The 12,319-nt window shown below is 36.5% G+C and overlaps 1 protein-coding gene across 25 annotated transcripts in view; it reads left to right on the top strand.

Annotated features, from left to right (window-relative positions):
* The window catches only part of MLIP (muscular LMNA interacting protein), a 283,518-nt gene extending 271,900 nt beyond the window's left edge, over nt 1–11,618 (top strand). For all 25 annotated transcript variants that reach the window (XM_082347126.1, XM_082347127.1, XM_082347120.1 and 22 more), the window contains one exon: nt 9,860–11,618. In XM_082347126.1, coding sequence (XP_082203252.1) covers nt 9,860–9,865 — 6 coding nt within the window. In that variant the 3' untranslated portion in view covers nt 9,866–11,618. The remainder of the gene's footprint in view (nt 1–9,859) is intronic.
* Nucleotides 11,619–12,319: the final 701 nt, after the last annotated feature.

The following is a 12,319-nucleotide window of genomic DNA, read 5'->3' as shown; positions in this document are numbered from 1 at the left end:
GGGAAACTTTTGATACATGTAGCCAAGTTGCATTGCTGAACAGCTGTAGTAATTCACCTTACCAGAAACTTGTTATAATACCTGTTTCTGTGTACTATATATCTGTCAGCATTGAGAATTATTATAATTGCCAATTTATTGAGAGTTTATTATATGTTACCATGTTATGCACTTTAGATGCATTATTTTACTTAATCTTCACAAAACATTGTAAGTTAAGTATTATTGTTCCCATTTTACAGATGAGGAAACTGGGGCCAAGAGAAATCCATTTATTGCCTAAAGTCAAATAGCTGACAAGTGTCTGTACAGTCAGGAATGGAATCCAGATATGACTGCCTGGGGCCTATGCTCTTAAACAATCTACTTTCCTCTATCCAGCTATCTTTGTCTAAATCTCTATCTATACTATTTAAATCTTTTTCCCCTTTAAAATCATGCTTTAAAATATTTGCAGTTTAAAAGAGGAAATTATCTTTGATTTTTATTTGCATTTAAAAATTCTGTCTTTTTTGGTTATTCTTGTCTATTTTGCTTTTGCATCATGTTAAGCATTTATCTACTGGTCTAGTAATATTTTTATTATTGAGTTGTAAACTCCCTTTATATATTAAGGAGATTAACTCTGTCAAATGTGCCAGCTCTTTCACTGTGATGGTGGCAAATTGTGTAATAGTAAAACAATTGGACAAATATGTAGTTCCAAAAAAAGGAGAAAGTTTGAATAAATTTTGTACATTTTCGATGAATGTTAAAAAATAATCAAATGTTCTCTTTCAAACATAATTTTGGCTCAAGCTTACAGAGACTACAGATAGAAATAAGAATGTTTCTACACAATAACAGAAAGTCAGTTGGTTGTTTAAATAACAAAAGCATCTGGTTCAGATAATAAATGCTGAATTAAGAGAATCTTAGGTAATGTGAAAGACTCCATTGCTGAGAAGAACAGGGTAGATGTAGTATTTGCATTTTTTGGGCACCAGTTATCACAATCCTAGAGATAAAACTTAACATTAAGCTAGTGGATAAGATTGTGAAAAAATGATTTCAACTCTCATGTTTAGAATATATAAAGAAACACCATAAAAACCCCTACAGTTTGAAGTTTAACAATTGTGAGAGATAGTGAGTTACTCTTAGTATTAAAAGAAATGTATACACACACACACACACACACACACACACACACACACACACACATATATCACAAAATGGAATATTACTCAGCCATAAAAAAGAAGAAAATAATGCTATTTGCAGCAACATGGCTGGACCTAGGGGTTGTCATACTGAGTGAAGTAAGTCATAGAGAGAAAGTCAAATATCATATGATATCAGTTATATGTGGAATCTAAAATTTGACACAAATGAACTTATTTGCAAAACAGAAACAGACTCATAGGTATAGAAAACCAACAAGGTTACCAAAGGGGAAAGAGGGGGGACAAATTGGGAGTTTGGGATTAACAGATACACACTACTATGTGTAAAATAGATAAACAACAAGGTCCTACTGTATAGCACAGGGAACTATATTCAATATCTTGTAATAACCTCTAATGAAAAAGAATCTGAAAAAGAATATATATATATATATATATATATATATATAGCTGAATCACTTTGCTATACACCTGAAACTAACACACATTGTAAATCAGCTATACTTCAATAAAAATAAATAAATATATATCAAACTAAAAAAAATAAAAGAAACATAAATAATTAAACTACCATTTTATCCACCTAGTATGCTGGGTTTTACTTCTTAGTTACGCTGGCACATTTGGGAGCAATTTAACAACTTTTTACAATTCCTTATGATATGTGATCAGACTGTAATATTTACCCATGTATTTTTCCCAAACCCTCTTTTTGATATTTATTTACCCACAAAATAAGAAAACTACCTGTTTTTATAAAGCACCAAGCAAGAAAACTACCTGTTTTTATAAAGCAATTCTCGTCTTATGGCCATATGAACTAAGGCGTAAAGCTAGTTACAAATCCAGTGCAAATAAACACTCATGGAAGAACCTTGATCAGATCTGAGAATTTCCCTCTTGGTTTTCTCTCATTTCCTAAAGATAGCAGTCTCCCTTTCTTACTGCCAGACTCCTGTTTCTTGCATTTGATCCTGCTCTTTGTAGACACTAGTTTTTCAAATAGCTCAGTAATTCATTTAAAAACAGAGACCTCAGATTTATCTGATTTAATATGATCATCATTTTTACAAGTCCTATGATTTATGAAGTCCATTTAAAGACAACTAACTGAAAACAACAATTTGACTTCTCATCTAGGTCAGTGGTTCTCAGCTCTGGCTCAACCTTAGAATCTCCAGGGACTTTTTAAAAGCCCCAAGAGCAGGGTTCCACTCTAGGAAAATGAAATCAAAAAACTTAAAATAGAACTACCATATGACTCAGCAATCCCACTACTGGGCATACAAAAAACCTTAATTCAAAAAGACACATGCACCCCAATGTTCATTGCAGCACTATTTACAATAGCCAGGTCATGGAAGCAACCTAAATGTCCATCAGTGGAGGAATGGATAAAGAAGATGTGGTACATATATACAATGGAATACTACTCAGCCATAAAAAGGAACGAAATTGGATCATTTGTAGAGATATGGATAGACCTAGAGACTGTCATACAGAGTGAAGTAAGTCAGAAAGAAAAACAAATATCATATATTAATGCATATATGTGGAATCTGAAAAAATTGGTATAGACGATCTTATTTACAAAGCAGAAATAGAGACACAGACATAGAGAACAAATGTATAGATACCAAGGGGAAGGGAGTGCTGGAATGAACTGGGAGATTGGGATTGACATATATACACTATTAACACTATGTATAAAATAGATACCTAATGAGAACCAACTGTATAGCTCAGGGAACTCTACTCAGTGCTCTGTGGTGACCTAAATGACAAGGAAATCCAAAAAAGAGGGGATATATGTATACGTATAGCTGATTCACTTTGCTATACAGTATAAACTGACACAATACTGTAAAGCAACTGTACTCCAATAAAACAAAAAACTATCAATCAAAAAAAAAAAAAAACAAAAAATGTCTCTACTGGTCCCTTGATAATTTTCAGATTCTCTTTAGAAATCAGAGAAATTGAAATGGAAAAAGATATCTCATTATTGCTCTGTTGCTCTTAAAAGCACTGTTTTTTTTTAAAGCAATGCATAGAAGTATTTTTTAAAAGTCAAAATCAAAATAAACTGTTAAGCTCAAAAATAAAAGTGTAAAAAGAAAAAAGAATCTCTGGAGGTGGGCAAATGCAGGTTTAAAATCTCCACCGGTGATTTACATGTACAACATGAATTGAGATCCTCAAATTCTAGCTCCTTCATTGGCAGTCTAGAAAAGTCAATCAAATCAACCTTGGAAACAAAAATTTGAAAGTAAAAGCAGGAGGATCATAAGAAATGGTATTCCAGGGAATGCTTTGAATTAATAAAAATTTGGGTCACAAATTCTTCCTGTCTAATGTCATAAAAGTTTAACCTGTACTTTAATCTATGGTAGATTACTTCTGAGAGATCTGTTCTATGAAGAGATTCACTGTAATTGAGTTAATAAAACCTAATGCTTTATGTTTCCTTTGACATTCTACACAGGTTTGGAAAATACTTAGGCTGGGGCCAGGCATAGCATTTGGTGCGAGTTGGGTCTGGGGGCTAGTACTTCCAAAGAATGTTTTATTTAGCATTTTATTTGGCACTTTATAAAATGCTTGGCCACTGATTAACTCTCATAGAAGAAAGAGAGACCCCTAAACAATGGACTTAACCATTGTGATCAGCTGGTTGATCAATTTTCAAAGAAAGATCACTTTCATATATTTCTTTTCTTTTGAGTATGCTTGCATTTATTTTTTAAATTTTATTGAAGTATAGTTGATTTAAAATGTTGTGCTAATTTCTGCTGTACAGCAAAGTGATTCAGCTATACATATATATATTCTTTCTCATATTCTTTTCCATTATGGTTTATCACAGGATATTGAATATAGTTCCCTGTGCTCTACAGTAGGACCTTGTTGTTCATCCATCCTATATATAATAGTTTGCAACTGCTAATCCCAGACTCCCAAACCTTCTTCCCTTCCCCCAACCCCTTGACAACCACAAGTCTGTTCTCTATGTCTGTGAGTCTGTTTCTGTGTCATAGAGATGTTCATTTGTGTTGTATTTTAGATTCCACATATAAGTGATATCATATGGTGTTTGTCTCTTTCTGACTTACTTTGCTTAGTATAATAATCTTTAGTTCCATCCATGTTGCTGTAAATGGCATTATTTCATTCTTTTTTATGGCTGCCTAGTATTCCATTGTGTGTGTGTGTGTGTGTGTGTGTATATACCACATCTTCTTTATCCATTTCTCTGTTGATGGACATTTAGGTTGTTTCCATGTCTTGGCTATTGTGAATAGTGCTGCTATGAGCATAGGGGCACAGGTATCTTTTTGAATTAGTTTTGTCCAGCTATATGCCCAGGGATGGGATTGCTGGATTGCATGGTAACTCTATTTTTAGTTTTTTGAGGACCCTCCATACTGTTTGCCATAGGGGCTGCACCAATTTACATTCCCACCAACAACTGTTGACACCAATGCAGTAATCTCCAAGTAGGTGTACATATAACACCATCTAATTTAAAGCAGACTCTCTGCCTGAGATAAATGCTTTCTGATTATAGTTACTTAGAAAAAATTAAATTCTATTAGCAACCATCATTTCTGATTGTATTCATCACATCTGGTGAATTCAGCAACTTGGATCCACAGCCAGTCTCTATACCCACTTCTCTCTCTACAGGTTTAAATGTGAAAGTCATACTGGGGATGAGATATAAACCAACCTGCCACTCTTCACATCACCTGCTACACTCAGTCCTAGGCCTATTTTATTTTTAACTGAGGGTCAATTGATTTTCACAAACATGATTAAATGCATTTGGTTCTGACCTTTCATATCCACTTAATATTAACACAACTGGAGAGCTAATCATTCACTACCTGCCCATGGAACACATACTAGGCAAATTCTTCTCCTGTTTTCTTATTCCTCCTCTTTGCAGATTTTTAATAAACACTTAAGTGTTCCCAAGATAACAATTCTGCTGGCAAGGTGACCGCCTAGGATTGATTTGCTCCTGCAGTGTATATAAACTGCAAAACAAAAACAAAAATGTAAGTTTTTGTGTTCATTTTATTTTGAATTCCAGAACCTCCATTGATGACTCGAGTTCTAATTTTATGGGACAGGTGTCTCATTCCTTTATCTGTATTCTCCAGATTAGAACACAGAAAAGAGAAAAATAAGTTATTTGTCCATGGAAGCAACTCTCATTTTCTGGTTTGATTTAGGGGTAAAAATGAAATTACCAAGAGGAATGGGCCCACTCTATTCTCTTCAGGCAATTTCCCATAAATATTATTTACCAAAATCAAGCTTTGGTAAATATTGGATTGCAACATTCAAGGTTGCAACCGTAGGGAAGAACTTGGTATCTGGATATTTTTAACTGCTGATGAAAAGAAGATTCATATGCTTTGATAGACAACTTGCTAGAGGGCCAGGGTAAATCTGTCTTATAAAGAAACCTCATATGAATACCTGCATGAGTAGCTACCTTGCCCAGCCATCCAGGTGGGCAAGGAAACAATAAAGAGAAGGACATTCTGACAACCAGATTTAGCAGCAGTGGACCCCATCAAGATGACCTTCCCATATTGTAAGCCCACAGCCTGTGTTGAGGAAATAAAATTTAAAAAAATATATTTTTGCCAACCCAGGAGTCCTCTTCACAAAGGTGGTAGAGAAAGAAAACACTTATATTATTGACTAAGCATTCAAACCAGAATGTGATGTCTATCACAAACACTAAGAGATTGCAAAGAGAGAAGAAATCTCACCCTTCATATAGCCGAGTAGGTATAACCCATTATATATATGTTCTCAAGATAAACAATAATTCAATTTATCCTCAAGTAAGAGGACTTGACAAGTACCATTTAGTACACACAGTTCATCCTAAATCACCTGTTAATTGGGGGGGGGGGGCATCTGTGTTAGTTCATTGGCTTTACCCAAAGGAAAAAGAAACTTCTCATATCTTTATGACAGGAGGTAGTTTTATAGCTTAGAGCCAGGTGTCAGCTAAAGTTAGGCTCCCACCCTCCCTCAGAAACTAGGAGAAACTTGGAGATAAGGCTGCTATCTCCCTCGGATGTTTACTTTCAAAGGAGATGGTTCTCAAGTCCTTGAGACTTTCCTGAGTCTTAAAGCTGACAAAATGCCCATCTAGTTTTCACAAGGATTTATCACCATTTCAAAGAGAGGAGAATGTACTTATAAAGACAAGTTTTCTAAAATAAATTGCTCTAGGAACAAGGGAGGGAAATCTCTTCACTTATTTTCAACAAGGGGAATTAAGCCTCTCTTTGAACATTTCTCTTTGTCCTTACACCTGGCTGACATGGGGCAGAACTGAAATCTCAGACAGTCTGACCCTGAAATAGCCGCTAAAAAGAAAGAAGTCTCACTGATTTTTCTTTTCTAGGGACTCCTTTAAGAATACTGTAGGAGACATGGGGGTTTGACAGTTTGGGGGTTTCTCCTTCAAAGTCTTTTCAAGACCTTAATCTTGGTTTTTATATTGTAGTGAATCACGGTAAAAAGCTGAGCAGAAGTCAGAAAATAGAAGGACAGACATTCCTGTGTGTGCTAGTTTTTAAAAATAAACAAACAAAATAATAGAATCAGCGTTAATAACTATGTGGAGCTCAGGTAACCCAGATATTAAATGTTTTTGACCCCAGATTCAATATTGTCTTTCCTAGAGTTAATTATATCCACATTCTCCACCTACCATCCTACCTTTGCAGGACCTTAGCTAATGAACATCTTATCACTTCTGGCTTATGGATAATAAATTCTGATACTAGATCTTGTATTTTTACACCATAGTTATTAGTTATGTAAGTGTCCAACATATATTTAAAATCTTTCAGAAAAAAATGAATATGTAGCTGTCAATAAATTATGATACACATTTTCTGGAAATGACAATTTGCTCTGGTTTCATCTTTACAGAAACATATATGTAGATCATTCTGCTTTCAATTGGCAGATAAGAATATTCAGAGTTGGTTATGTATTAAAAGGGAAGGAAAAGTCAATTTACACAGCACATTCTTTAATAACGTTCTTTCTGTAATATTGGATTAAAGTTTCACAACTACATCACTTATTACCCAAAGTTAACTCTAAGCAAAACAAATTTTGGAATGTGACTCCCTTCAAAATTATGATTTTGTAAATGTCTTAAGGTCTTTCTTATTTATATTTTCTTATCCAAAATAACTCTGTTGTTCAACTGGTGATAGGCTATAATACTGAGCCTTCACTGCCAGCGGTCTAGTCTGAAAATAATGATTTATTTATTTTATTGATGATCTCCATCTTTCTTAAATGTAGACATTTGATTTTCCCAAGTTATTCAGCTCTTTACCTATACTCAGATTGGCAAAGGAAAGTAGAAAGGCCACAAAAGGTCCAAAATCATGACTCTACCTGCCATAGCATCATGCCATTTCAAACCAGGTGCTGAATCGTGGTGGCAAACATTACTTTGACCTTGCATCGCGTTCAGGAAGAGCTGAGAAATAGTGTTCAGTTTGCCAGCCTGGTGTTAAAGGATGAGATACTTATTCCTCTTCAATCTCATTTAATTATTCCTATAATTATAACATCTTACATTTGAAAGATAATTGAGAAGGCATTTAGTCCAATATTCTATTGAATGTTATAATCCCGTATAGCCTTATAAATCTTCTGTTGAAACTCTTCTGGTGACAGAGAGTTTACCATTTATAAGCCAGACGTGATACATGTTTTAATATGGATGAAACAAACTAATGACTGCATGAACAACAAAAAAAAAAAACAAGAAACATTGAACAAACGAGGGTTTAGTTTCAAATTCTGTGGCCTTGGGCATGATATTTAATCTTTGGAGCCTCAATTTCATTCTCTGTAATATGAGATCAAAGGATTATGGTTAAGATTTGCATTCATGCATGTAAAGTGCTTAGTATTGATATGTAAGATAAATAGCCCTTCATAAAGGTTAGCCAAAGAAGATGATTTCTTTAAGTCTTTTGTGAGAGTAACTACCAAATGTTGCTACTCTCAGGAAAATCAAAAACATGCTAGTTTTTATTTATTAGAAAGAAAAGGAGATGTCATTGAGGCTTTTTCTCCTTTCATTTGAAACCTGCAGAGAATTCCAGATGATGAAAGTTACAACTCACTTATTTCATGACTGTTGATTTTCTGTGGCTAGAACAAATCAGTGCAGGAGTGAAGCCACTTCTTGTTTTAGCAACTTTTCCTCCACCTCCTCCTTCTAATCTAACAAATGCAGCTCCTCGTCCATGATGCAGGGCGTGTCCTGTTTCACCATCCTGCTCAGCCACTTGGCTATGCCACGTGCAGTTTTCCTGTCTGCTTTCCTTACGCATTGCACATACCCAATGTCCACCTTGGAGCCAACTTTGAGCCACAGCTCTCTCAGACGATTGCTTCTTCACCCTGTGATCCAGCCCAGGACAAAACAACCAACAACCAACCAACCAAACAAAAAACAACTTATTTACAAAACAGAAATAGAGTCTCGGATGTGGAAAACAAACCTATGGTTACCGGGGGGAAATGGGAGGGGGGAGGGATAAATTGGGAGTTGGGGATTGACATATACACACTACTATATATAAAGTAGATGATGAATAAGGACCTACTGTGTAGCACAGGGAACTGTACCCATTACTCTGTAATGACTTATATGCGAAAAGAATCTAAAAAAGCGTGGATATATGTATATGTATAACTGATTCACTTTGCTGTACACCTTAAACCAACACAACATTGTAAATCAACTATACTCCAATAAAAATTTAAAAAAAAACAAAAAACAGAGAGAGTTGCCCAAAGAAGAGAAACTGACCTCCCTCAATTTCCACCAGCCATTTTGGGATGAAATGCTCCTTTGACAACCATGCATCGGCACCTGGAAATACAAAGTTATGGTCATTTCCCTCCACTGGTGTCATTTCGTCACATTGTTCTATTAGAGTACAGTTTTAGAACTAAATTTCTCTTTTGCCCTCCTCTCTGATATTTTCTTTTATACTTCTTTCTCGACTGGTATAATCTGCTAATACCAATCTCCACTCAGTTAAGTTTATCTTGTCTGCTCCAGACAGTGTAACCCTATCAAATAGAGATTGATGGATAAAGAAATCAGTGGAACCACTCCACTCCGTACTCCATATCAAGAGGTTCATTTGCTGCCTCTCACTTTTGTAATGTTCCCTTTTGCAAAAGCTGGGACTTAATCCAATCCCAGTTCACTTTACTTCCTCCATGTTTTAGAGGTTACATTTTACGGAATGATGCACTCAGTGCTAAAGGAAAAGTTAACCAAGCGATTGAAGGGTGAGGAGGTGTGGGTGGGATATGGCAGGGCTGTTCCTTAAGGTGGCATCAGCCCCTCAAAGCCATGGTCACCCCTCTCAGGAGGCCAGAACTGCTCTGCTGAGCTCTCGAGAGATCAGGGTCTGATTTGAAGGTACAGCTGTGTGTCTTTATCCTGCCATTAACTGTATAACAAGAAAACAGCTACTGAGGAAAAAATAAACAAAAACTTCCTACTCCAAACCATTTTTTATATGAGATGCTATACCTGAATATGAATGGGGCATATTTTTTAAAATTCTATATCTCCATTAACCTGACTACTATTTTCTCTTATTTTGCAGCAATGAAGATGGAGCAGAAGTGAAAACCCAGACTGGGCTGAAGTTTTTTGGAGTGCTGGTGCTAATCACTTGCTAGATTTAACTTTTATTACTACTTTTTTTCAGTCTTAGTGTTTCCTTTATGAGCTGCAGTGGAACTAAAAAAAAGTTTCCTGCAGGCATATAACATGGAAGTACTCACTAATACCTGGCATAGGAGACATTTACCTACACTTTCTCCCACCACTGTTAGAGCCTTGAATGCCTTCTATTAAGCTGACAGCAATACTAACATGCCCCTCTGTTTAGAAGCCAAATAAAGAAGAATCACAGGGAAAAAGAAGGATGGGTGTGACGATTTTTCAACACCAGTTTTATTTAATGCACACATTACTCCCTGAATCAAGTTTTATTCCCCTTCTGTTTAATTTCTTTTTCATATAAAAAAAAAGAACACCAACTTTTTAAAAAGGAACCCCTGTCTGCTTTCAGGAGTTTATTGGGGGAGCTCTTGAATGTGAGAAAGTTGGTATTTTCACAAAATGCATGCTATTTTCCTGTTCTGTTTGGGTTCTGTGCTTGATGGGACAGACAGTCATGTTGAGGTGGTGTTGCTGGAATGTTTCTAATATCACTGTCTCTCTGAACATCACCACATGATTCTTGCAAAGGCTACTTCAGAGTTAGTTTGTACCCATAATCTTGGGAGCAGCCAAAACCATAGAGCGAACCACACTGTTGGTGACAATCCCGGAGCCAACCTCCAGCAGGCCCAATGCCCACCATATTGGCCGTGGTCTCTTTCTTTCCCAACTGCCATCCTCAGTATCCTGTGCTCAACTTCCCTAAGTGGCTTCCTTTTTCTAGCCTTCTACTGGGACAACACACTAAGGAAGAGTCCACAATAGTTCTGGGACAGTGAGCTCCTGGTAGCAGAGGACTCTCAGTAGAGACTATACCCTTGCACACAACCCATGCTCCCCTGGGAGCCAGCTCTGTCTGAGCCATGGCTCCCTCAGACCACTGCTCCATCACCCCCATCATCCTGCCCAGGACAAAGCAGGGAGAGCTGCCCACAGAAGAGCCACTGGCCTCCTCATCCTCCACAGGCCATTTTGGAAAGCTCCATTGCCAGTCATCAGTTGGCATCTGGAAATACAAAGTTCTCATCATCTCCTCCATTAGTGCGTGAGGAGCAGTGAAGCCTTAGTAAAGCTTTCTGCTCTCTCTTCTCCCCCAAACAAAAATCTCTACCTGCTAAATTGTGTGAGGCATCACTTTAGATTATTGATAACCATCTCTAGTATTCCGTGTGCTCTGATCATGTGTCAGGCACCATGAATTTGACTTAACCTTCACAATGAGCCTGTGAGACAGGTAATAGTATTATTCATATTTTATGTTTGTAAGAATAGGCTCCAAAAGGTTAAATCAAGCTAGTAAGTGGTAGAGACAGAATTAACATCCAGATAATCAGATTCCAAGAACAAGTCATTTATTCAATCATTTGTCCATTCTTTTTTGACTTTGAGAATAAAAGGTTGAGTTGATCACACTCCCTAGTTCATTGCTATTATAAGTTTGGGCAAGACCCCCTCTTCTGTGTACTTGTTGATTGGATGATTGCTTGATTAACTTTTATAACAATTTCTATCTTCCCTTCTGCTATAAGCACACATTCTTGTGTTTGATAAATATTCTTTACCTATATATGTTTTGAAGATGTGCACTGTTTTTCTCTGCATATGTATTTAATAAAAGTAAATGACATTATAGTTTACATTTTGTTTCTTTTCTTTTTCCACTTAACACATGGTTTTTAAGCTCTATCCACATTGTTCTATAAATACTTGGTGTATTGTTTCCTCACAGCTACCTGGGGTGCTGTCTTCACATCTCACCTGCCCACCTGCCCCACAGTGAGCTCTCAGGATGCATCCCTCTACCAGGAACAGCTGTGATGTGTATTGTTGCATGTAACCTCCTGTGGACCTTTGTGAAAATTTCTCTGGAATATATACCCAGGTTTAGAATTGTTTAAGTCTGTATGTGCTTAATTTGATGAAATGCTCCCAGACTGCTATTCTTTAGATTGCATGTCCTCATTTTTATTCCCACCAGCAATGTGTTAGGGCTCTTATGTCACTGAGTATCTCTCTACTTGGAGATATGAGCTTTGAAACCTCAGGCTTTAGCATCTTTGAAGGCAACTTATAAGACAGGAAGTTTGTTTGAATATGGTGTCCTATTCACCTTAAGTTTTCCAATTCTCAGAGACTTCTAGACCCTCTAACGCAGTGCAGTTGTCACTTAGGTGTTATTGTTTTCATATCATCGATGAAAGCCTTGAATCTGAAGGATTATTTGACTGAGGTCAAATAAGGTAGTGATGGATAAACCTAGCACAAGGCCTTTTGGCTTTCCTACTATGTTATTTCTCCCGAAACAACCTGCATCCGAACATCATAGTCCAATCTGTTC

This window comes from Balaenoptera borealis (assembly GCF_965194805.1).
Source record: "Balaenoptera borealis genome assembly, chromosome: 12".
NCBI classification, from domain to species: Eukaryota; Metazoa; Chordata; class Mammalia; order Artiodactyla; family Balaenopteridae; genus Balaenoptera; species Balaenoptera borealis.
Note: the sequence above shows the minus strand (reverse complement) of the source record. Positions and strands in the feature narration are given on the sequence as shown.